General features: G+C 39.3%; 2 protein-coding genes, 1 long non-coding RNA gene and 1 pseudogene across 6 annotated transcripts in view; 2 read left to right on the top strand and 2 right to left on the bottom strand.

The window, feature by feature from the left end:
* Positions 1-4,210: 4,210 nt before the first annotated feature.
* Positions 4,211-7,962, top strand: LOC122082027 (APO protein 4, mitochondrial). Of its 3 annotated transcripts, XM_042649524.1 has the most exons (3): positions 4,211-4,488; positions 4,696-4,945; positions 6,755-7,962. In XM_042649524.1, the coding sequence occupies exons 2-3, from the start codon at positions 4,701-4,703 to the stop codon at positions 7,467-7,469; spliced, it is 960 nt and encodes a 319-aa protein (XP_042505458.1). In that variant the 5' UTR covers positions 4,211-4,488; positions 4,696-4,700; the 3' UTR covers positions 7,470-7,962. The 3 variants fall into 3 exon arrangements, with proteins under 3 accessions (XP_042505458.1, XP_042505459.1, XP_042505457.1); XM_042649525.1 differs by having other exon boundaries at positions 4,214-4,945; positions 6,818-7,962; XM_042649523.1 differs by having other exon boundaries at positions 4,216-4,945.
* A 2,522-nt stretch (positions 7,963-10,484) lies between these two features.
* LOC122081702 (alternative NAD(P)H-ubiquinone oxidoreductase C1, chloroplastic/mitochondrial-like) overlaps positions 10,485-26,252 on the bottom strand; it is a 35,956-nt gene continuing 20,188 nt past the window's right edge. For both annotated transcript variants that reach the window (XM_042648899.1, XM_042648900.1), the window contains exons 9-11: positions 12,016-12,092; positions 10,903-11,006; positions 10,485-10,828 (exon numbers count right to left, since the gene is read on the bottom strand). In XM_042648899.1, coding sequence (XP_042504833.1) covers positions 10,689-10,828; positions 10,903-11,006; positions 12,016-12,092 — 321 coding nt within the window. In that variant the 3' untranslated portion in view covers positions 10,485-10,688. The remainder of the gene's footprint in view (positions 10,829-10,902; positions 11,007-12,015; positions 12,093-26,252) is intronic.
* On the bottom strand, positions 17,391-26,243 carry LOC122081703. The gene is made up of 2 exons (XR_006141165.1): positions 19,234-26,243; positions 17,391-18,484 (listed from the first exon to the last, which is right to left on the bottom strand). It is a non-coding gene; the product is annotated as an uncharacterized LOC122081703 (long non-coding RNA).
* On the top strand, positions 20,995-21,112 carry LOC122082932 (annotated as a pseudogene).

The following is a 26,252-nucleotide window of genomic DNA, read 5'->3' as shown; positions in this document are numbered from 1 at the left end:
AAGCTGTACTTGTTGCACCTAGTCACCTACTTGAAAAATTTTCAGGTAAAGTCGTTATATATCCGAAAAAGGGGGGGAAAAAGGTGTAGGACTGGCACCAGTGACTCATTGAGTGACTAGATGAGAGAAATTCAATTATTATGGTTTGACCTTCTGCAATGAACCAAATTTGCACCAGCCAAAGTCGCCTGGACTCATAGGTGATGCCTTGACAACTATGGCCATTAGACAGATGTATCTTGGCAAAGAATAAAGATGAGAACAGCATATAGGAGATTGGGAAATCAACAGTATTTAAAAGGAATATAGCTTACAAGATGAAACTGACAGATTTGATAGAAGAATGGAACTTATTAGTTGGAAAAGAAGAACTAAAACAACAACAGGATATATTGGTCTCCAACCAACTTGAAGGTCTCCCACCTATCTTCTCAGAGGCATCTTACCCAAGCTCTGTCATATCAGTGATGGTCTCTCACAACTCACAAGCACACACATGCATAAAGCACTCATAGGTTTACAGTCAAAAGCGTCTGCATAGGAGGCTCAACATCTTTATTTATAATCATCTTAATCAATTACAAAATGGAAATTCCCAATTGTGTGGGGAGTATACTTGGCTGCCAAGGTAACTAAGAAAAGTAACTAACATTAACATACAAATTTGCTGGAAAATAGAAACTCCTGTCAATCTAGTTATAGACTCAATAGCAATACAAGAAAATATGTAAATACTGAAATAGTAACCGAAGGTATGAAATCCTAAAGAATATTGGTAGCATTTCTCATCCATGCCAGCTGTCCACATGGGCCCAGAAAAGTTCATGAACAGTACCATGTGGACATTAATCTTTCTTAATTCTTTTTTGGTCCTTTTCTTCTTCATGCTTTGATCTACATCAGCTGTTGTCCCTGTTTTAGAGGTTAAAATTTAGATTGGCTTTGTGAAAATAGGCAATATTCTGTTGGAGAAGAATTCCTCAGATCTAAATCATAGACACACAAGTCCTGACTGCAATATATTACATCCCTTTTGACTTCCTAGCACCCGTGGTCACCAGTTGGAGATGCTTTATAGAGAATTTCTTCACAAACAGTAAGAAATGAAAATCCGTTAAACTTTTTGACCGGGAAGTTGCAAACTCTTAATTGTAAAGGTAAACTTTTTCTTAGTTCCTCTGGGGAAATTGTTCCTTATAGTATGGGGGGTAAACCTGTATGGTCTTCGGAGGACAATTATTGCATCTAGAATTCCTTCTCCGACCCCCACATACCCCCCACCCACGCCAAAAAAAAAAAATAAAAAAATCTGTGTTTGAGGATATTTCTGTTAAGGCAGTAATATTATTTTCTCTTTTGCCATCGTTTCTTTCCTTTTCTTTTTATTTTTATTTTTTTAATCTGTAAAATCTGTGTTTGGGGATATTTCTGTTAAGACAGTAATATTATTTTCTCCGTCGTCATTCCCTTTGTCTTTTTTTTCTGGGGTGGGGAGTGGGGGTGAATAATGGATCATCTAGCTTTGTTGCAGATCCTATGTAAAAGGTTAAGAGTACATTGTGTGAGCTCATTTCATAGCATTATTGAATAAAATATACTCCCAATAGATTTTGACAAAAAATATTGGCTGATTGCATCTTCCATATTTTGTTTTATACACTACACATGCTTTGAAGAATTCGTACATTTCTTTGTTTGACACCGAGATGTACAGGAAGGCCATTTCCTGGCAAGGAGCTCACTAATGAATTCAATGTCCTGGAGGCTGGTCTTTGGAATTCAGTTTCTCTAGACAAAGGTATCTCTGTATTTCCATGAGATAATGAGGATGATGTGATCTGATGGGGACCTATCTTACCAACAATTTTCCTCAGGATGTTATAAAGGGCAAGAGACAATTTCTAGGCTCATCACATATGACGGGGTCAAACAGAAATTGTGGGGCATTCATCTGCCCACCCCTGCAGAACCAGGCAGCCTCATTACAGTAAATGGCAAGAAGGTACCATCATTTACCATTCATGATAATATTTGAGGTTTCCTATTATCTTATTAAACAATGTGCTAGATTCTAAACAGATAGGAAAGCTCACAAGCTGTGCTGCTGGGAGAAAAAATTCCGAATATGTTGGCCTAGGGTATATCAAGAAGAACACAGCTTCAGCTGGAGATGAGGTAACTATTGGAGAAACATTAGGTATAGTAGTGGATGTTCCCTTTCTAGCAAGGCAGATTCCTTTGACGAGGTCCAGTGGTCCTCGACTTTAAAGGATCATTTCCCTCGAGTTGGAAGGGATTTGGCTGGTGTATGGTTTGGTTGAGATTTTGGCTTCATGTTGTATATAGATCAAATTTAATTATAAAGAGAAATTTAACAGTTGTTGGGAGGAGCATCATTTGTCAGTCAAAGGCTTAAATAGATACCGTTATTTTGCAATGGAAATACTGAGTTGTTTGGGTCTTGAATAACTGTTTGATTGAATAACTTGAGTTTCATGAACGGTTGGCAGAGAACAACAAAATTGTTTGAAGCACTAATACAACCTCAAGGGCCACTTGTTTCAAAGAGAGGAGGATGGCTTATTCACATTTCATTTAATGGTCAGAAGCAAATTGAAAGCTAAGCAACTACACATCAACTATACCGAATAAGTTATCATATTTCATGCATTACTTGACATGAATGGATGGTGGGTATTGAACCTGCATCTTCTCCTTGGTAAAGAGAAATTTTATCATTCGACCATATCCATTGGAATCTTTAGGTGGTTTCATGGTTTTAGGTATCAGTCTGATCAGCTGTATCGGGCATAGTCGATACTTAGCAAAAAGGATTCTTCGAAGGATTACCTCTGCACCATCTAAGAGAGAAGATTAAGGCGGAATGGTTAATCCCGAGCTTGAGTTCTCAACAGCCTATTGATTGGTATGGTAACAAGGTTCACATACTTTTCCTCACTTCTCTCACAGACCTCTCTCTCCCCTCTCTTTCTCAGTAGAGTAAATATATATATATATATATATATAGCAACTGGTTAGAGTTCAATTCCCTTTCAAAACTCCCTGTTACTAATGTGTGAGCTTTTCTATGAGCATTGATGCTTGGTCAGGCTGTGTGACAGCTCCACAATAGATTTCTCCCACTGCAACTGAATCTGTGTGGCCATGGAAATTGGAAACAAAGAATATAGGATCTGGAAAGGTGGGACATAAGCAACATGTTCATCTAGAGTCAATGACACATTGTACATAGGACCTCTCAATATAGAGGTGTTACAAGGTTAGATCATTTGCATTCTTTCCTTGGAAGATCATTTTGATATAATGATATTGCTCGCCAAAAAAACTTGTCAGGTGAAGCAGAGATACAGAATCGAGTGAGTTAGTTGATCATTCTGCCTTTAGCTCTAAACAACAATGCAGAAGTCAGAAGTTGGTGTCTTAGAAGAGAATAGAAGTGTGCTCTCGATGATCTGTGAAATCCACGGGTATGAAGCTCGTTTGGCCTTCTGGTGGTGGAGTTGGTGATACCGTGATGGTGGTGGCGGTGGTTAAGGGTGTCAGTTTAGAACCGAAGCCGGCAATTTAAAATTTGAATCAAATCAAATCGAACAAAATCACTTAAGTTTTGGTTTCAAAAGCTGGATTTTTTTTTTTTTTTGATTTGGTTTCATGATTAAAACCATTGAATTCAAATAGAATTACCTATTTTCTAACCGAATAAGGCACTAAGTAAAATTAATTTTTTTTTTAACTATTTCAACCAATGTGGATGATGAATTCTACTCCTTTTAAATGTTTGAAAAAAATATTTGGTGGATTATGATCCTCACAAATTAGTGATTTTTTCCTTTTGTTGGTGAAGATGTAAACAATTGGCCCAAACACTTAAAATACAACCTAAACTAAATATGAAACCAAATTCAAACAAATAAGGAACTGAATACAAAACTGAACTGCATAAATTCTGTTCAGTTTTGGTTTTAATAATGTGTTCCTATTCTCGGTTTGGTTATTTTTTTTTCCTGCATTGTGTATCTTGAACTGAACCGATTGACACCCTTATTATTGAGGTGGTGGTGGTGGTAGTTTCGTCCCTAACAGAAAAATGAACTAGTTTCTAGATTGGTCAGCTATGGCCAACTCATATGAATCAACCAATACAGTAAATCTAGTTTCCAATTAATTGGACGCCTAATAAGGATCAGATAAGATGCATGTAGGGGTGTCAAAATCGAGTCCAACTAACGAAATCATGCTGAACCAAATTGAATCAAAATCGATATGAACTTACTGGATCTGTTTTAGGCTAGGGTTTCACCTAAACCAAACTGAACCGCATTGAAATCAATGAGAGACTAGGCGTCCAGCCGGACCAGCCCGTCCATAGCCTACGTGCGTTGCGATCGTGTCAATAACAGATCCAATTCCCATTTGATTCGTTGGCGTGCGAGTGAGAGAACCCCTCAGCTCGCTCATTTCTCCAAGGTAAACTCAGCCTCTCCGGTGGCCTAACAACCCAATTGCTCCCTTTCGATTTCAAGAGCTCAAGACTCAAATCTGTTAAGATTTTAGGAGAGCTACATATTGATCTATGGCTATTTCCTCTCACCGGAGTGCACTCCAGCTATTTGAGATAATGCTCTGATACCCATAGTTCATAATCTTCGTGCAAATTGGTATCTCTCGTTGCAGGGATCATGGCATTGAAGCAGAGGAAGCTTTGTTACCATTTGTGGGAGAACTTTAGTGGTTGTCGATTTTATAGCTCCAGAGTGGACTGGGATAAGCTACGACCCATGATTCTTGAAAGAATCAAGCGCAGGGCTAAGGATTACCCAGTTCGAGCCATGATTCCTGTCGCCAATGATGTCGTTAATGCCAGAGCGCTTCTTATAGAAGGTGTTTCTTCGCTTATCAAATTCATCCCAGTCAAGGCTTGCAAGTGAGTCTCACACCCACAATTCTTTACTTCTTAGGATTTCAATTTTTTCCAAACTAATTGGGATGCTAGGTTTTCAAATGTGTATTAATTTTGGGGTGAACTATGGTGTCAATGATATTTATTGAAGTTTTGTATATATTTGTGTTTTTTTAGTCATATCATCGAATTGATAATGAGACCCCAAACAGAACTATCTCAGGAATATAGTTTGTTGCACAAAGATTGATAGATTGTTTATTTGTTTTGAAAGGAATGCAAATTTAGAAAATAGAATCAGATGTGATGAGGACCCAAATTGGAATTGACTTGAGACTAGATTTTTTGTTCAAAAGATGCAACTAGCTTTGGATTTGAATTTAAAGGGGGTAGAGGGAAGTATCGAATGTCTAGTTCAACATACTGTAAGATTTATATGTCAAGATCACCAATGATAGCATAATTTAGAGTCTAGTTGAAATTTAGCATTGAACTTCTCGTTTGTCACTGATTAGTTTCCTTTTGCATTGATGGAAAACTATGCTATGTTTCTAAGATGAAAGCAAAGTAGCAGCTAATGAATTGATTAATTACAAATCACTTGTGGAGATTGGGCTTGAACACACCTTGGCTGCTGAAATTCTCACAGAATCAATTGGGTAATTCAATGATCCATATTAGTCCAGAAAATTCAAACTATAAGTCTATACTCTAGACAAAAAAATCTGTAGTTGTTTGATGTCTTGACAATAATCATCAGGTGTTGGTACCAGTCTCATCTTTAAACCATTTAAACAGTACACTGTTTTAAAGTAAATTGAATATTTAAGAAAAATCTACATGAGTTAATTGAAACCATGTATTATAGCGTAGAATTATTAATTTTCCAAGGCTAAATAAGAGGAAGGGTGGTGGGGCAATATTAGAAAATATACTAGAGAATAAATGTAAATAAGACGCTGTTATGGGTCTGTGATCGGTAGCTTTGATAAAAAGTAAAACAAGAAGAAAGGAAGAGAAATCAGTAAGCACCAGATGCTCATCAGTTGCTAACACAGCAAACCAGAAAATCAAATTTTGTTAATTCAAACTCACTCAAAATGATAGGTAAAATGCCTTATTTTTTGAGTAAATTTCTAGACTTGGGAGACAGGGAATATGAAAATTGAAACTTTGTGGAGTTTCTGAACCAGATTCAACAGCCCTCTTACAAAATAGAACCTCAATATGGATTCAATCTAGCCTAGATCTCTGAATAACAGAAAGCACTAGAATTTAGAAACTAGACCCCAATCTCATGTAACTAGATGCTACCCATAATATCAGCCCATTAAAACATCCTTTCACAACAAACAAACCATAAGTAAAAAGCCCCAATGCCATACAACCCATTGGGGCCTTGAAATAGAGGTTAATTAGGCCGAGTTGAGCTGGGCTGCCTGCATCAAGCCATCTCAGATTTTAGTGACAATAACTTGCACTTAGCCAATCGCCTCTCAGACAAATTGGCACCAGCATTGCCTCTCCATGAAATTTGCTCCGGTTCAAGTCACTAGGGCTGCACACCACTGTGAGTGGTACATGCAGTGATCTGCACAGGCATACACTTGTTAGATTCCCCCTCCCTTCCGTGTTGTTGCCAAAAATAAAAAATCCATTGACATAGTAAAGTTCCAATCCAAGTTTCACATGTCTAATTTCCTTCTCTGGATAGTTGTTTTCTTATGAGGTGTTTCATCATATTATAAGAAACAGAAGACACAAATACTTGTTAGAGATGCTAAATTATGTCTTTCTTATTTTTTCTTATTCGATTAATTAAAACCTATTCAGGTTCTGCCCAGAATTATTTATCAGTGAGAATGGCCATCTGATTCGAACTTGCCATGGTTTTAGGCGACATGCCAAGAATCAGTTCCATACATGGATTGATGGTACCTTGAATGATATTCTCGTCCCTGTTGAAACCTTTCACCTCCAGAATATGTTTCAAGATGTCATCACGCATGACCAAAGGTTTGATTTTGAGCGTGTTCCGGCAGTCCTGGAGCTATGTTATCAAGCCGGGGCCAATGGATGCCTGTACAATAGCAGCTCAACATCGGAAGCTGGGAAAAATGACAGTGTTGTTGCCAAGTCCTTGTCACAGCATGAGCTAATGTCAGTGGCACGGTTAACTATGGAGGCATGGGAGAGGTTTAGATCCGGTGTCCAGAAATTATTGTTGGTTTACCCAGCAAAGGTCTGCAAATACTGCTCAGAAGTTCATATTGGGCCCTCTGGTCATAAGGCACGACTTTGTGGAGTGTTCAAGTATGAGGGTTGGAGGGGCACCCATCTATGGCAGAAGGCCAAAGTAGATGATTTGGTGCCTCCCAAGATCATTTGGAGGCGGCGGCCTCAGGATCCCCCAGTGCTTCTGGACAAGGGACGTGAATTTTATGGGCATGCTCCGGCTGTGGTTGAGCTGTGCATGCAAGCTGGGGCTACTATACCTGTCAAGTATTTCTGTATGATGAAAATGCAAGGTTTTCCACCACCCCCTTGATGAGCAAAGGACAGACAAAGTTTCTTTCTCATTATCAAGCCTGTGTAGAAGTTATTCCCAAAGAGGTTAATAAGTTGGTTTAATGTGGTTTCGTTCAATTCAATCTACTCCAATACATGGCATAATGGGTACTAGATTTGCAACTTCCAGTGCATCAACTGCTTTGGCAGCACCAAGATTGTGTTATCAAAATGTTTCCAATATGTTGGTTCAGGTCATCGTCAAATTGGTAATTTGTGGCTGTAAAATTGTCTTAGCTTTGATCAGTTTGATTAGGAACCATCTTTGGTTTTGTAGCCTAATACTCTCACAATCTTAATGGCTGAGTTATGCAATTCCTCATTAGCTTTGGAGTCTTGCAGGTCTAGTCAAGTGGAGCCTAGGGGTTTCCTGCTGATGTATGAATCTTTGAATTTGAGTCTTTCAGATCAGAGACAACAGATATGTATGTACATATTATTTATTTTCATTAACTGTGGATTTATTATCACAAGAGATCAGTTCTCTCTCTCTCTCTCTCTCTCTCTCTCTTACACACACACACACACATATATATGCACCACTCACAGCTGGACGTGTCACCTGTGTATGTGAACATATAAAGATACATAGCTGAGAAGAAATCTCCTAGATGAAATTGATAAGAGGGTTTCACAACCATCTCTCTGGTTAAGTTTCAGCTTAATACAAGTAAAGCAGCATGTTCAAAAATGAATTCAAAGTGACAACAAAATTGCAAAATACTATTAGATTCCTTTATAATGAAATGGCATCCTATGAATTTTTGTTACTTTTTAATCCATTCCCACGCTTATTTAGATTGAAAATTGATGGATGAGATGGCATGGGGTCATCTATAACATGAACCTGCTTGCACACGTTCAATTTATGACACATGGTAAGAAAATATGACCTTTTAATTGGGCATATCCACAAAGTTTTGTGACACTAAGGCTGCGTTTGGAATGCATCTCAGAATGCATTCTAAGATTTCCCCTTTTAGATGATGGTTTTGGTTAAGGAAAGCCTTCTTTAGCTTAGATGTAACAATGTAGCATTCTCAAAATATCATGCTTTGTTTTTGTGTGTGTGTGTGGAAAACTATTACACATTTACCATCAAGACTTTATCCATTGTTGCAGTTCCAACCATTGGATAGATATTGTCAAGGTAATAAAAGGATAGTCAGGATTTTTTTTTTTTATTGGCTTACATGGGAAATTTCAGAGTCAAATTTAATTATATAATCCATGTATTGGCAGTTTCCCATGTATATGTAGCTATCCATATGTTTTCAATTATACTTCAAAAATTTAATTTTCTTGATTGATTTTTAAAGCTTTTGGAATCTAAATTCCAGTTACTGAATGTACAACTCAAATAGTGCTTACATGAGAGTCTCTTTCATCCTCTGAATACTTTTTCTTTCCAAGTATATTTTCCTTTCAACTTCTCATAACATTCCTCATTCTCCAGAAATATGGATCATCTACATTAATCTTAGGGTCAATCTCATCATCAAGGGGCAACTCATGGACTAATTGAGCTGCTTGCTCCACATGATCCAATTCTAGGAGGATTGTTGGGTTACCCTGAAAATTGGCTTTTCTTGTTGCAAAGAGACACCTTCTGTCAATAACTGGATCCTCTTGTCAATCTCTTCTTCATAAAGTATCCCATGAAACAGGTCAAAGATACCATTAAGGACTTGTGGTGAAAATTCTTTTCAAAGTAATGAATTGTAGAAAAACAAGAACCTAAAGTGATGCAGAAAAACAATAACAACCTAAAATGATGCAGAGAGAGCTCTTGCTAACCTTTAAGGCCTTCAGCCTTTTAACGGACCTTAGGAATCAGTCCATTAATGCAAGTGATAACATACAAGACATCGTATCCCCAACAAGAACCACATCTAAGACACCCAACAGCTACCTCAATACTGTCATCAGTAGGATTTTCCAGCAGTATAGTGAACAATTCGAAAGCAGTAAGCTCATGAGTCACTTTGTTGATTCACAAGATGAGCTATAAATTTAACCATGCCCAGAAATTGAGGCTTGCCATCATTTCTCTTTGTATGCTCCACTGCAAAATAACCCTTCTCAATAAAAAAATTTATCCACTTCAGGAAACTTGGAACTGACAAAAGCATTCAATAGCAAAAAACATCTCTAAATGCCAAGGGAGACCAACTGATCAACTGTGATTTCACAAATGATCGCCAAAATAGCCCTCTTCCCCGATTTAAATTGTTCTTTGAATAATTCTATGAAGATGTCCTGGATGTTGGTTGCATCAACCAAATCCATTATGTTCTTGCCAAGAGTAGTCCATCCTCTTCTCCATTTTGGCTACTTCACTCTGTTCTTGTACTTCTCAATCATTATTTTAACAATCGCTTTGGAATCCCGCAGAATTAGTCATTTTGACTCAGAATCGACAATGGTCAATTCCAATTAACCCGATTCTATGTGTACCGAGTTTGACCAAGTTAAGCCAAGTCAGTGATTTCATCATGATTAGAATCAGAATTGAATCAAATCAATGGCGATCAATTTTGTACCCGATTACGTGCTCGTAAACCTTATGATCAATATTTAATTTTTGGTGGAATAGGCATTTTCCAGAATTACATTCCAAATCATATTTGTAGCAGTTGTTAGTCTACAAATTTTAAGCTGACTTGGATGAAAAAGAAAACAGATGTTTAATGAAACCAGTATATTGTATCCTTAATATCCCTTGGGATTGAAATTGCTAACATTTGTGTCAGAATTTGATCCCCCAAATACCCAGTTGATATCCCAATTTTCTAGATATTATTATCCTAAAGTCAAGTAGATATGAAGGTAAAAATATATAGAAATCCTTCATCTTATAATTTATAAATTTAAATTAAATTATACATTTATCAAATCATGTTGTATCAGATTAGTCCAAAACTTTATTACTTATTTGTCACACAAAAAAAAACATTTTAAATTTCCATTAGAAATAGATTTCGTTAAAGAAAAAGCTTTTGAATAATTTTATCTTATTAGATATAGGCAGAGTCTGAATGACACATCTCTATAAATGTCAAATTATACTAAGAGTAACATTCATAACCAAAGTATCAAAATGGGCATCTTAAGCATAAAGAAATACATCAGCTTTTAAAATAAGGAAAAAATGTACGCACATATCCACCATTTTCTCTCGAAGAGAACATGAATGGATCTAAGACCCTGAAAGAACTTTGGTTACTGAGCTCTGCAATGATGCAACAGAGTCAATGGTAGATTTTGCTAGCCAACTTATTCCAACTTTAAGTCGATGTTCATCAGTCGGTAATCTGATCAAATATACCATCTTCCTTGCTGGAATATTAACAAGAAAAACATGGTTAGGAGATAACAATCCAAAAAGCAATGCAAGAATACGCAGACTTTACCTATATGACCAATAGGACCTTCCAAGGTTAACCCATCAATGAAACTTGGAGAAAGTGCTGCATCATTCCTACCAAGAACCATCATCTCACCCAGATTCTGAAACCTGCATTTAAATGATAAAGTTTAATTACTATTGGTTAGGGGCAACCATTTGCAGAAATATATTTTTAAAGAGTCCGACAGTTCACTGCCATTGAGCAGAGAGAAAATTATGTTGCATTAAAGTTTAATATGGAATAAGGTAACAGTTAAAAAGTCTACCGATAATAGAAGCATCAACTCAAGGTTGGATAAGATGCAGAACCAATATTGCCCCCAACTCAGATGTGTCCTGGTTCTTTTTCCCTAGGTACCTAGATGTTTCTTTTTTGCATGTATTGTTCACCATTAAGAAGCCAGTCTATGTTGCCACGGTAGAATCCTTCATATCCTAGCACAAAGACGTGGCCAAAAGATACAGGTCCTTCTACCCAGAAGTTCTATAATAGAAAACACTACGATAGTAGGGGCATATTAGTTTCCCCCTTAAACCTGGAACAAGCATCAAAACCCACTAGCAGCCACCAAAACATCTCTTCAGGGTAATAATGTCAAGCTCAAAACTCCAATACACTTTCCAGCAGTTTATTCAGTTTTAGCATCCACCCGCCCCCCCCCCCCTCTTTCTCTTGGTTCCCTTTTGATTCAATTCCACAATGACACAAACTCACCGGTGACAGAGGAGGCCCATATTGAATCATGAACATAAATATAAATGGAGAGGGTTTTGATTTAATGAGAACAAGAGATGAAACACTATACTGTCCTATGCTCCTATCGGATCCATTCATCATCCATTGGCCAAGGCAAATTTTTTATTGCCATGAGGCCTTTCAAAGACAGATCCGACAATTGCTAAGTGAGGAATCATGTGAAGGCATCTGCATAGAATTGGGTTCAAAAGGGTACAATTCCAACAGATATTATCCAAATAAAAAATTGTAGAAAAATCATTCCCAAACCCCAAATTGGGGGGTATCAGCTGTACCTAGTTCAAGGGGAGTTCATCACTTGGACCCTAGTTAGAGAAAATGCATAACAAGATTAAAGAATGATGTGGTTAACATTCAGACCTGAATGGTAACAGAGGCCGGTCATTGATTGCTGCCCAAATATTCCAACCAGCATAGTCTGCTTGCTGAAAAGCAACCTGAGAAGCAGTTTGAAGCAATTATAACCAAACAGAGACAAATGTTTTCATCTATATACCCGTAAATCATTAGAGGAAAATTTAAGTAAGTTTTTCTTCATTTTTCTTCCACTGGGAAGGGGGGGAGGGGTTGTGGGAAAGGGTGACGGGGGCAATGAACTGCTAAAAAAAAAAATCCAATGGACACACCCTGTGGTGCAATTTTGGGTTCAAAAACCCTGTTTGGGATCGCCATGGGCCCACCCAAACACTAAACAACTAAAATATTAATAGTAATGGCAAATTTTTAATTTAAAAAGCAATTAAGACCTTTAAAAGTAAAGCAATTGAAAGGGTAAACACGTTGGGACTTAATTCCAAAAGGTAGGTAGCACTTGGAATAGAGGAACAAAGGGAGGGGAAAATTTGGAATGAGAATGTATTGAAGGGACATGTGGGGATAAGGACAGAGGGGAGGGTTAATTTGGGAAACCAAACCTCAAAAAACAATATCGGGGGAGGGGGGAAGGGATCATCTGCAACCTCCCAACCAACAAGGTGCTGGTGAACAGGAAGTTTGCTTCAGAGAGATCTCCCTCAAGAGAAGTCCAACCGAAGTGAGACTTTGGGTGAAGGATCACCACTCAAACCCCTCTTTATTCCAACCAATACCAATTCCAACAATCAGAGACTAGTTTGAAAATCAACTGCTGCAAATCAAACCTGGCGGTAGAAGCAAACCAGACTTGCAATCGTTTGTAAAATCAACCACCTCCAGTGAGCTTCTGGACTCCAAACTAAACAATACGGGCTGCCCCTAAAGTGATTAATAACACTCCAAATATGAGGATGAAAGGACTATGGATAAGGGTATTGAAGATGGAATATGGTGGCTATGTTTTATGCTAGACAGGTTACAGCAGTTTAAGAAACTCAAGCAACCATAGAAGACAAGGACAGAAGAAGGAAGAGCAGAACCATAAGTAAAATAAGGAATATAACAAATAATGGAGGAAAAGGAAAATAAGGGAGAAGAAAAGGAAATCCAACGACCAACCTGGTCTTTCCCTGATCACTTCTCGATGCCTAACTCTTTTCATTCTGTTTTCTGATTTTCATCACTAGTACATGTAAATATAAAGAAAAGCTCCTATCATGTAAATAGAAATCCAACTCAGTATGGAAATCAACTCAAATGGGAAATAAATTCACTTAAGGAAACTACCAAAAAACTCCTACATAATCTACCCACCATAATAAAATAAAAGATTGCTCCTATGTAATCTACCAGCTTCCTTTTGACCAAAAACCAGGTTAGGCCAGTTACATCTCTGCTTGGTCTCCAAAGTTAGTTGTTCCGAATTCCGTCCATCCATGTTAACGTAACTGCATTAACTATCTTCCTCTGAAAAGAACTTGACCTCATCAAATTTTGGATGAGGACAAAGGATACCCTCCTAGTCAACTCGAAGGAGAAGTGATCATGCGGTCCTCTTAAGCTTGATGGTCAAAAGGTCCTTTGCAGGAAGAAGCTTCATCTTAAGCCTACCATGCTTGAAGGAATAAGTGTTTTTGTAGTGACAATGTTGCACTTTCTTATCAAATAACCATAGTGGCCCGAAGAGGATGTGACATACCTTCAGAGCTAGAGTGTCACATTGCAATGTATCAATCAATTCACAATAGAATACATGAGCAAACACTGATTATTGATTTTTAGCTTGGTAGTCTTCGCCCAAGAAACTTTGTAGGGATTAGGATGTGGCTTTATCCTCAAACTGAGCTTGCAAATGGCATCTTCAGACATCATTGGTACAACTACCATTGTTGATTATCACAATGGACATACTGCCGTGCATCATACTCAGATCTGGAATATACTATTGTGACGCCAATCATCCTCATCAGAAACCTTATGTGCATCCAATAGTAGAAGAAAAACGTAGCAATATTGCAGGCCTGTGGCTCTCTATCACAATCACAATCATTGATCTCACGCTCACTCTCTACCTCCAAAAGTATTATTTTGTTCTTCTGTTGCTATTCGGAAGCAGTAGCCATAGCAAATAGATGATTAGGACACTGAGGAAAAAAAATGTTCGACCCCTTGCATGTAAACACTATATGTCAACACGTGGCTATGGAGGTCTCTTGGAACCACACAGAGGTCGAGAATTAGGATGGTTCGATCGTGAGGATGCCATAGAGAAACCACTAGCATGTGACTCATTAAACAACTTCTCCGGTTGAGAACGTTTCTTGCTAATGCTATCACCCCAGGAGAAAGTGTGTGTACAATTATTAAGTGTAGGGCCTCTTTAGACTCTCTTCTACTATTATGCCACTTGTATTGCATCCTCTATCGTAGGAAGTCGACTAGATGCTACTGTCACATTGATCTGATGATGCAAGCCATTGCAAAACTTTCCCACCAATCCCCTCATCCCACTTAAAACCAGATCGAGTGGCTACGTAATAAAATTTGGCCACAGACTCCTCTGCAATCATATTGTTCTGTCTCAGCTGTGCAAACTTGAGGTGTATGCACTGCTCATAGTCGGTCAGAAGGAATCTCTTGTTCATGGCTTCACTCATCTCAGCCCAAGTAGTGATTTTGCTGATGGTACTTGATATACCAGACTAGAGCATTGCCCTTCAACTTAGCCTCTACAAATAGAATGTTTCTGGCCTTGGTCAAACCATAGCATTTGAAAAATTATCTCTACTATGAACCCAATCAAGATATTGTTCCATGTTGTTGTCCTATAAAAACTGAGGACATTCAACCTCGCTTCTCTGTCAGCTCCAAGAAGATTATCATGTCATCCGGCTCCATATGGTGGTGGCAGTGGTGTAAAATGAGGGGGTGATGGTGGTATATAATGTGGTGGCGCAATCCGTTGTGGAACTGCACCACCAAGACCTCCTCGTCCCACACTCAAACTCAAAACAAGTGGCTAAGTAATAGAACCTGGCGACGTACTCCTCAATTGACATACTATCTTGTCTCAACTACACAAATCTGAGGTGTACACGCTGCTTGTATCAGTTGGTTGGAATCTCCGGACCATCGCATTTCACATCTCAGCCCATGTAGTAACTTGCCTAAGACCTCGAGTATAGTTCTGCTACTGTTGTTTAATCCACCAAACTCGAGCAGTGCCTTTCAACTTATCCTTTGCAAATATCAATTTCCTGGCCTCTGTCAAGTTGTGCCACCTGAAGAAAATTTCCAAACTGTGAACCTAGTCAAGGTATTGCTCTAGGTTGTGGTCCCTATAAAAATCAAGGATGTCCAACCTCGCCGCTTTGTCCATTTCATCTTCGTATCATCTAGCCCCATATGATGGTGGTGGTGGTGGTGGTGGAGTAACATATGACAGTGGATGTGAGTGATGATGGGGTGATGTGTAGCGAGTCTTGTGAAATGGCATCAGAAGAATCCCCATATAGCATGGGATTGTTTCCCTTTTAAGAAGTTTTAATCTTGCCAATAGACGCCTGCACAGATGCCATCATAGTCTATAGAGAATTGACATTGCAATTAAGTACATCGACACTTCCCTGTAACGAGTTAGTGGTACCCTCTATTGTGGTCACTCGCTCAGTGAGATTAGCAATGGCTGTACCACTTTCATCTTTATTGGAATTAATGTGTTGAAGATCATTATTACTCACCATAACTAAAGGAATTTGCTCTAATACCAAGTTGATGTGATCCTAGGGTTGGAAGACCCTAATAGGGTTCGCTATGGGCCCACCCAAGAGTGCAATAGCCAAATATTAAGTAATGGAAGTTCTGAAAATAAACATAAGATTCAAAGGAAGCGGCGATTTCGTAATTATAGAAGCAAACCAGACCTTTAAAATAAGACAACAGGGCTCGGGACTAAGTAGGAAGTTAATTCTTAAAGTGGGGTAATTCTGTAGGTTAACATAAAAGAGACGAAAAGAGGAACTAAACATCAATAGAGGGCAAACATGTAATTTCAGCAAGTGGTTTGTTTGCAAATAAGAAGGTTGATCATCTTCAACCTTTGGTCACTGTAGAGAACAAAACAGCGGTTGCAGAAGCCTTCAAACTTCAAAGTCAACCCAGCTCCTCAAGCAAGGTCATCCGTCTCATGGATTATCACTTACAGGTTCGTAATCTCTAGCACTACTGAATCCAAGCCTCAATGACATCAAACAGAAAGCTTTGATCAAGTGTTAGAGCTTGAAATTTCTCCAGGCTGTAGGCAAGAACCAGATCTGAATGTTGGTTCGATTCTTACAGCAAGAAAAGATTCGGGAAGTGATACTCCAAGGTCAGGGTCTCCTATAGGGTGACAACCTTCACTTGAAATCTCAGGTTCAAGAAACCTGATACGAGGGTTTCGTTACTCTTCTTCTCAGTCTGGTAACGTCATCAGTGGCAGGAATAGCAACTGGGTAGAAGAAGAAGTACGCTAACAGCAAACACACCACACCGACACAACAATTCATTCAATTTTCAGTCCAATCTCCCTACCGCATTACATGTCCAATATAAAGGAAAGAAAAACCTGATGTAGATTCCCATCATGGGCTACAATACCACATGAGGAAGGGGCAGCCATCGAACCAGCCTTTGGGCTGAGTTCGACCCACCCCTATGCTGGCCCATTGGTCCTACGCTGGAAGTCCTTTAATTTCCCTGTTCTTAGTAGTTGGTTACACTTTTAGAAAGTCCCTAGTAGCTGCTATTTTGTTTCTTAAATTAGAAGATAGAGGTAGTTTCTATTTGCATTAGTTGCTATTTTGAATTAGTTTCTATTTTGCACTAGTTTCTAATTTGATTTAAGCTTCTATTTTGTAATTTCAGACCTCTATATAAAGAGAGCCTGCTGAAGACACAAATCAGTTTTGAATTAATGAAGTTTGTTGCAGCTATTTGCTTGCTCCCTCTCTTGAGAAAGGAAGATAAACAGCCGGGATAGCTGTGGGTGAGATACCCAGGTTGAGATAGCCATTCCCACCCACATCTATCTTGCTTAATATCTTCTTTTCTTTTTGTTTAATTTAGCGCTAGGCGCTAATCCTAAACCGCGACATGGCCGATGGGGGCATTTATGTCCTATCAGCCTCATATCTCTGTGATTAGGTTTTTCTTTTTTATGGGGGTATTTTTGTACTTTTCTTCAGCACCATTTAATATAAGTTTTGAGGCATAACCTGCAATCAGACCAGAATAGTATGATCGCAGGTCACTCCTCTCTTTTGGGAGTCCCCTTCGATTGCACCTCTCTCTCTCTCTCTCTTCTCTCCTCTTTTCTTCTTCTCTTCTTTCCTCTCTTTCTCTGTTTTGATTACAGGTTTCTGGAATTGTAACATGATATCAGAGCCTCTGTGATCAAGCCTAAGGTTTATACATTCCTCTCTGTTGACTTCATTCTTCCGCTAACATCTCTGGTGTGCAGCCGCCTACTGCTGCGTTTACTATGGCTTAAATCACATGGGTGTTAGATAATGTCTCTTTGCTCATTTTATTAATTGACAATTGAAGATTGATTTTTGACGGGGTTTTTTTATACCTAATCGATTTTTGCCCCATGGTCTGTAACCCTAAACTCTAAACCCTAAACCCTAAACCTTAAACCCTACAGGTGATTGTTTGTTTGGTGATGACCATGGAGAGATCAGGTCTTGATAATATGGCTCTGTAATAGAATCCCCCATTTTATGGTACCATATAGATCTGCATACAGGTGATTGTTTGTTTGCCTCTACATCAGCAATCCTTTCTTTTCTATTTTTTTTTTTTGTTCCTCATGGCTGAGACCAAAACTACCACTGCTACATCTTCCTCGGACAATGTGAATGTTCAGATTACCTCTATCAAGCTCAAAGGAAGTTTGAACTACCTACTTTGGGCTCAATCTGTGAAGGTTTATGTCACACCTTGCCTCTAATAGGCTAAGGCATGCAACATTGGACACCTCACCGTATCCAGTTAGCCTGTTTCTCCAAGATCTAGACTAGGGCAGATCATAACACCACAATCACACTACGAAAGATCTGAGTTTATATACATATGCACAGTCCAACAAAAAATATCTTACATAAGCTCCAGTGCCAACTAAGTGATGAGGTATATTTACAATTATCCATATGAGAGTTACATACCTTACAAAAAGAGAATATTCACAATTTACAGTATCTCAGTAGTAGACTATATACATCAGAGTATGCATCAACAGGAATACGTACACAAAAAGACATAGGAATAGTCCATCCTATTCCTCAGAAGAACTGGCCTCCGTAGGCACAGTCGTCGCATTCGCAATCGAGTCCATGGTCGATTCCATCTTCTTGAAGGTTGGCCAAGTTATCCATGGCCACTATCTCATAATCAGTGCAGGAAGTCGGCAAAATACTGGGTTCAACCTCGACATCTAGGAGTAAATAGAAAAGGTGGGCACTGGTAATGCTCAATAAGGGGTGAGGGAGAACAAGCACACACATCCATATGCAATGCATGATCCACAAATAAAGAATGATGCTCATGCATGCTCCACACAGAGAATGATGCTCATGAATCCATTTAATTAACTATACAAAATTCCTAATCCATTACTAGGTCTCATCACCTATGGGTATAAATGCTACCAACGTAGGTGGTATACCCTACCTTGTACGTTGGGCCTTAGGTATACAAGCTACGTCGCAGGCAGGAGCCAGCCAGTGCCAGTATGGGTCTCGGGCCACACCGGCTAACCCCTAAAAAGTAACCCCGTATCGTAAATATATTCACAAGCATACAATATGTCGTATCCTGTCTCACCTCCATAACTGATAACACACATCTCATCAGAAGTGCATTGCTGATCAGGCAGCCACATAATTCGGGATTAGTCCGTACCTAACCCCCTACGGACAAGGGGTGTAGCACTTGGGGTTGTGATACCTAACCCAGCATTCTAAATGATGCTCATCCAATCATTGCAATCACATATACAAACATGGGCACTTGCACGGACCCATCTCACTTGTCTTACTTTTCTCATGTCCATTCCATCACAATAGTACCATCAAAGGATAGATGCAGATAAATGCAAATGCACATGCACAAGCAATTTAATGCATGAACAACATTAAACAGACACACCAAAAGAATGGGGGGTTGAGAAGGGCACCCATTCACCTTGGTATTCAATATTTGCAAGTTCACTTCTTGGATTCAAGAAAATTGCCACACTGTCACTTATGTTCCCTATTCAACAGATATTTAAATCATTAGGTACATCACAAATTCCTACATTTTACCCACTTGCTTTAAGTATAGCATTCCCATACCCAACCTATAGAGGTCTTTGTCTATTCCTTCCTATATACATATTGATTCCTTAACTTCTTAAACATTTTCTATAATGGAATTAGATATAGAGAATCATTAATAGATCATCATTGGATGAAGGGGTTTCATCCATACTTACAGTCCTCGAGGTCATATGAAATTCCAAACATTGGACCCTACAGTCATAGGTTATGTCTCTCATTAATTCTTATATATACAAATCCAAACTTATGTCCAAAGGTCTAGTAACCTGTTACACAACCCATCTGGCTTCGGGAACCCTAATCGGTGGGTTACTTGGGTCAAAACCGGCTGGCCGATCAGGACCTGTCGGTTCTTCCTTTTATTCTGCAGAATCTGATTCTGTCTTTTCCATACTCTGTACTATGGTTGCTGTAGTGCCCGAATTGCATCAATTTTTCATTTTGAATTTCCAATACTTATCTTAGGTTAGTAAGGAAAAGGTTAAATGCCAAGTTGACCCAATTTTGGGTTTCAATTTATTACACCCAAAACTGATATAGTCCAATTCTGCAGGAATAGTTTAGGAATTTAAAGAGATCTGCAGAATTAGGGTATTTCTCATGCCTTGGCCATCAATTTGAGATGAACATTTATAAGTACTAACCTAACCTAATTAATTCAGCCCCTATTGCATAATTCCAACTTGAATAAAATTATGTTCCTAGGGTTTTGGCAGAATTTCCACCAAATCAATCCTATTCCAACTCTTATTGCACAATCCCTACTGAAAATGGAGGAGTCCTAGGTTCTAGGGTTTAGCAGAGATAGGGTTTTTACCAATTGGGTCCCCAGTAGCCCACAGAAATTAGGGCTTTTTTTTTTTTTTTTTACTGGGTAGCTATCTTGCTCACAGGGAGTCCCTGGCAGTAAACAATTGGGTAAAACCATAACCCTAGCTGCCCAATCTACATGAAATTACCTAATTAACCCTGCTGCAGTAGTAAGTTCACTTACATGGGTGCAGGGTTGATCTGGGAGCAGCCTGAGGTGAGTGAGTTCCCTCCTCACTTCTCTTTCTTCCTCTTCTTCCTTCTCTTTCCTTCTTCTTCTTCTCCTTTCTTTCTTTTTCTCCTTACTGTTATAGCAACCACGATTTTTATGAAATCTCAGCCCATTATAACCCTTATATAGGGCAGCCCAAACAGACCCTTAGGTCTGTTTGGCTGGGCCCTAAATGTACATTTATGCGTGTATATATATATACCTAATAAATCTAGATTTTGGTTAAACAATTAAATTATTTCCCCCATTAGTTATTGACACTAAAATATACATTTCATACCTTATTTGAGCTTATTCATATAGGGGCAAAATGGGGATTTGCACACTAGGGGTGTGGGCCCCATGGCACAAAAACCAAAAAATCACATATAATACTTAATTTAATTAATATGTAATTAAATTTGTAAATTTAATTTTCCTTTTTTTTTTTTGTATAAAATATGTATTTTAACCCTCAATTAGGAGTCTTTCCATAAGGGCAAAATGGGAATTTGCACAGCAGAGGTGGGCCCCAAAGTGCAAAAACCCAAAATTAGATTCTGCTAGGCAAAATTGGCTGGCAGGTTTTGGACCTACCAGTTTTGGTGCGATCATACCAGCACTAATGCACCAAATCCCATAAAACTCCGTAGTTAAGCGTGCTTGGGTGAGAGTAGTATTAGGATAGGTGACCCGCTGGGAAGTCCTCATGTCACACCTTTTTTTTCCCCTACTATACTTAGTCTTGTAATCAAACTTACCTCTTTGTCCACACCTCCTGATGAGCTCCCCAATGATGTTGGCAAGCTGAACAAGAGCAGGTAGGGTCACTTCTGCCTTCTTGGCACTCTAGAGCTACCAACCAGGCTAGCATTGGATTTCTCTGTTCTTTCTTTTTGCCTGTCCACAAGTAGGGGTATAATATTAGATTAGGGTGTTACAGTTTATCTTATGGCCAAGGATAAACTTCAATATACTATCTCTGATTCTCCCCAGTCGTCTGATATGGGATATAATGACTGGATGAAGGACAATGCATTAATCTTGATCTGGTTGTGGAATAGTATGGAACCAGATGCCGCTGCCAATGTCATGTTCTACACTACTGCAAATGGAGTATGGAATGACGTGAAGAAAACATACTCTTAGGAAAAGAACATGACCCATATTTATGATATTTATGAGAAGCTATTCCAGTTTCGCCAGCCTGACAGATATCTTCCAGAGTACTAATGTGCTTTCAAGGGCATGGTTGAAGAACTCAATGTTTTCCAGCCCTTGACCATAGACATTGACAAATTGAAAGTTCAGCGCAATGAGTTTTTTGTTTCCAAATTTTTGGCTGGGTTGAATAATGATTTGAAAGCAGTGAAGGGCCATCTACTTGTAAGCGATACTGTTCCTACTCTGAATGACATTTATTCTTCCATTAAACCTGATTAGTCTTCCAAAGACAATTTTTCCTTCCTAGCCAACCGCGGACGTGGTCGTGGTAGCAGTCGTGGGGGAGGTCGTGAGTCAGTTGGTCGAGGTTCTAGTGGATCGTCGTCTGATCGTGCATCTCGCCAGTGCACTTACTGTGGGAAGTCCAACCATACTGTCGAGACTTACTGGGCAAAGCATGGCAAGCCATAGTGGGCCACTCAGTTAGCCAATCATGCAGTGTCAGACGATGGTACTGACACAGTGTCTTCCACTAATACTAAGTTGATAACTTCCTCAGGAGATTCGTCTACCAGTCTGCGCGATGACATCAATCAGTTGCTCTGGCGCTTGCACACTCTTGAGGCATCCTCTAATACATCCAATGGCGGGCCTACATCCACTGCCACCCTAGCTCATACAGGTACCTCAGCCCTTCTTACCACTACTTCTACCCCCTGGATCATTGATTTAGGTGCTTCTACCCATATGACTGGTAAGTCATCACTTTTTAAAACCTTTTCTTCTAATACCAATTCTACATCTGTTATTCTTGCCAATGGTGCTTCCACACCAATTCTAGGCCATGGTACTATCTCACCTACATCCTCATTAAATTTATCTTCTATGTTACATGTACCACAATTTCCATTAAGCCTTCTCTCTGTGAGCTAGTTAACTAGTTCATTAAATTGCTCAGTAACCTTCTTTCCCTCACTTTTTTTTTTCAAGATCTTCACACAAGGAAGACGACTAGTGGAGGGCGTGAAAAAGATGGTTTATATTATCTTAACTGTGGCTTTCCTGCTTCTTCTACTGCTGCTACTACTGTTGGGGATGTGACTCCTTTCCAATGGCACTGTCGTTTAGGACATTTGTCTTTGTCCAGGTTGAAACTTTTATTTCCTAGTTTTAAATCTGTGCTTAGGTTAGAATGTGAGGCCTATGAGTTGGGAAAACATCACCGTGTGTCCTTCCCATCTCGCTCTGTTTCTCGTAGTCCATCTTTATTTTCTTTAGTCCATTCTGATGTATGGGGTCCTTGCAAAGTTAGTAATAGATTTGGTTTTCACTATTTTGTGACCTTTGTGGATGATCATTCTCGTCTTAGATGGTTGCACATGTTAAAGGGCAGATCTGAATTTTTATCTGTGTTCTAGAGATTTTATAATGAAATAAAAGCTCAGTTTGGCATTTTAATTAAGATTTTTCGATCTGATAATGCTTTAGAATATGCCCAAAATGATATTTATGATTTTTGTGCCAACCGTGGAATGATGCACCAAACTAGTTATGCCTCTACCCCACAGCAAAATGGGGTAGCAGAGCACAAGAACCGGCATCTCCTCAAGGTAGCTCGAGCTATTATGATACATATGCATATTCCTAAACATTTTTGGTGTGATAGGGTTTTAACTGCATGTCACTTGATTAATCACATGCCTTCTTCAGTTCTCTCAGATAGGTCTCCTTTTTCTATTATGTTTCCTACCTTGCCAAGTTTTCCTTTTCCTCCCCGAGTCTTTGGATGTGTGTGTTTTGTCCATAATTTGCATGCACAAGTAGATAAATTATCTCCTCGGTCTACTAAGTGGATTTTTTTGGGTTATTCACGTACTCAGAAAGGGTACAAGTACTATGACCCTATTACTCATAGGAACTTTGTTAGTGCCAATGTGACTTTTTTTGAAGGCACATCATTTTTTCCTCCTCAGGTGTCTCAGTCTGGTATAGAGTGGACTTCTACATCTCCTCCACCCATTCCTTCTCTCATTCCCTTTCATGATGTTCCTAGTGCTAGTGACTCACCTCCTCTACAGCCTACAGGTTTATCAGTGCCAGAAGGTTGGACAGCCGAGTGTAGATACCAATACTCCAGATGATTCACTTCCTCCATTGCTGCCTTCCACTGGTGAAGCTTCTCCTCCTTCTCCGCCTGATGACTTACTAATTGCTCAAAGGAAAGGTACACGCTCTTGCGCTAAAAAATCTATGGTTGTGTATCCTATTGATAACTTTGTTTCCTTGTCTCATCTTCCCTCGACCATCCATGGTCTTGTCCTGTCACTTTCTACTAACCCTATTCCCCGCACCCATAATGATGCCCTTACGTATCCCAAGATGAAAAGCTGTCATGGATGTAGAAATGGATGCTCTCTTGAGTCGTGGTACCTGGAGTCTGATAGATTTACCTCCTGGTAAGGATTTGATGAAGTATCACTGGGTGTTCACTATTAAGTATCACTTTGATGGCTCTGTTGAGCAGTTGAAAACCCGTCTGGTTGCCATGGGGTATACTTAGACATATAGGGTTGATTATTTTGAGACCTTCTCCCCGGTTGCTAGATTGAACTTTGTTCGTCTACTTATTTCTCTTGCTGTCAACTTTGATTGGCCCTTATTTTAGTTGGATATCAAGAATGCCTCCTTGTATGGTGACCTACAGGAAGAGGTGTATATGGAGCAACCTCCTGGTTATGTTTCTCAGGGGGAGAATAAAGGTCGTGTGTGTCACTTATACAAGGCTATCTATGGACTTAAACAGTCCCCTCGGGCATGGTTTGACAGGTTCAGTACTACCATAGTAACTTGTGGATTTTCTCAATGTTATTTTGATCATTCCGTCTTTGTTCATCGCAGAGGTGATAAACTGGTGGTATTGGTAGTTTATGTTGATATTATTATTACTGGTAATGATGAGGCAGGAATTTCTGAAGTGAAGGCTTATCTACAACAACACTTTCAGACCAAGGACTTGGGCCAACTTCACTATTTTCTTGGGATTGAAGTGATCCAATGCAAGAAAGGGGTCAGTCTGTCTCAAAGGAAATGTGTTGGACCTTTTATCTGACACTGGTATGCTTGCATCCAGACCTGTTGATATCCCTATGGATCATCACCAAAAGTTTAGGGTTAATGATGGCGAACCTCTCCAGGATGTGCATCAGTACAGGAGTTTGATTGGCAAGCTGATTTATCTTACTGTGACTCGTCCTGACATCTCTTGTGCTGTTGGAGTTCTCAGTCAGTTCATGCAGTCTCCTCAGAAAGCACATTGGGACATGGTTGTTCATGTTCTTCGCTACCTAAAGGATGCTACTGGAAAAGGGCTGATCTATCGTTCTAATCGGCATATGGAACTAGTTGGCTATTCTGACACTGATTGGGCCAGCTCTGCTAGTGATCGTAGGTCCACTACGGATTATTGCACGTTTGTTGGAGGTAATCTGGTTACATGGTGTAGTAAGAAGCAGACTACCATTGCCCGGTCTAGTGCAGAAGCAGAATACAAAGTTATGGCTCATACCACTGCTAAGTTGATGTGGCCACGATCTTTACTTTTGTAATTTCTGTTATTACTTATTGTGAGGGGAGTGTGTGTGGATTAAATTAAACCTATTTGAAGACATAAACAAGGATTGAAGCCTGTGGAAGACCGGCTCCAAATCTCAAGGTTGATTGCAGCTTGTTACTGTTTTGAGTCAAATCTGGCAGGGCCTTTCTCTCCTATTCTGTCCAGCACTTTGAAGGCCCTTTGGAGGGTTCAAAGGTTACTTCAAGGGACGCACTCGACCTGGGTTTCAGCCCCCGCTACCCAGCCAAATTTCAACCACAAGTCTTTCCCTGTTCTGGCCGAGACCCAGTTCTGCCTGGGAATTGTTTTCTGCTATCGGGTTTTGTTGCTGGGTTATTTCTTGCTGCTGCAAGTAGTTTTCTGGGTATTTCTAGTTCCTTTGGGACAGGTTTAGTCATCCTATTTTTCTGGTTTCTGTTTTCCTTTTTCTGGTTTCTGCTAAGACTGACTTGAGGGTTCAGATTTGAATTGGTTTGGGCTATTTAACTATTGGGAGTTTGTTTACCTAAGTGTATACCTACTTCTGCATTAAAACATATCAATGAAAACCAACTGAAATAGAAAGTAAATAATCCCAAGAAAAATCCCCTACGTATCTACCCAACCTCTTAAAAATAAAGAGAATAAAAAAAAACCTAAACATTGTATCCTATGTAGTCTACCGACCCTTGCCGGACCAGAAAATTGTGTTGGGCCTCCAAAGAGGGTTGGTCTGGCCCAGCCAAGCCAAGCCAAGCCAAGGCAACCGCATCACTAACATATTAATAGAAACCCAACTCAATATGGAAATCTACTCAACTAGAAAAAAAGAAAAGAAAAGGAAACTACCAAATAACTCTATGTATCTACCCACCAAAATAAAATAGAAGATTCCTCCTATATAATATACCATCCCCTTTTTTAACAAAAACCAAGGTTGAGCCGGTTGTGTCTCGGCTTGGGTCTCCAAAGTGGGTCATTCCTGTCCAACCATGCAAACACAACTGCATCACCCTGTGATGTGCTAAATTAAAATAATTAGGGCCATTTCTTAATTTGTGGGCATCATCCTTGCACAGGGGCCATACACAGAAAAATTATATTC

Source organism: Macadamia integrifolia, chromosome 6, assembly GCF_013358625.1.
Source record: "Macadamia integrifolia cultivar HAES 741 chromosome 6, SCU_Mint_v3, whole genome shotgun sequence".
Lineage (NCBI taxonomy): Eukaryota > Viridiplantae > Streptophyta > Magnoliopsida > Proteales > Proteaceae > Macadamia > Macadamia integrifolia.
This window is presented reverse-complemented; position numbering and strand designations above follow the sequence as displayed.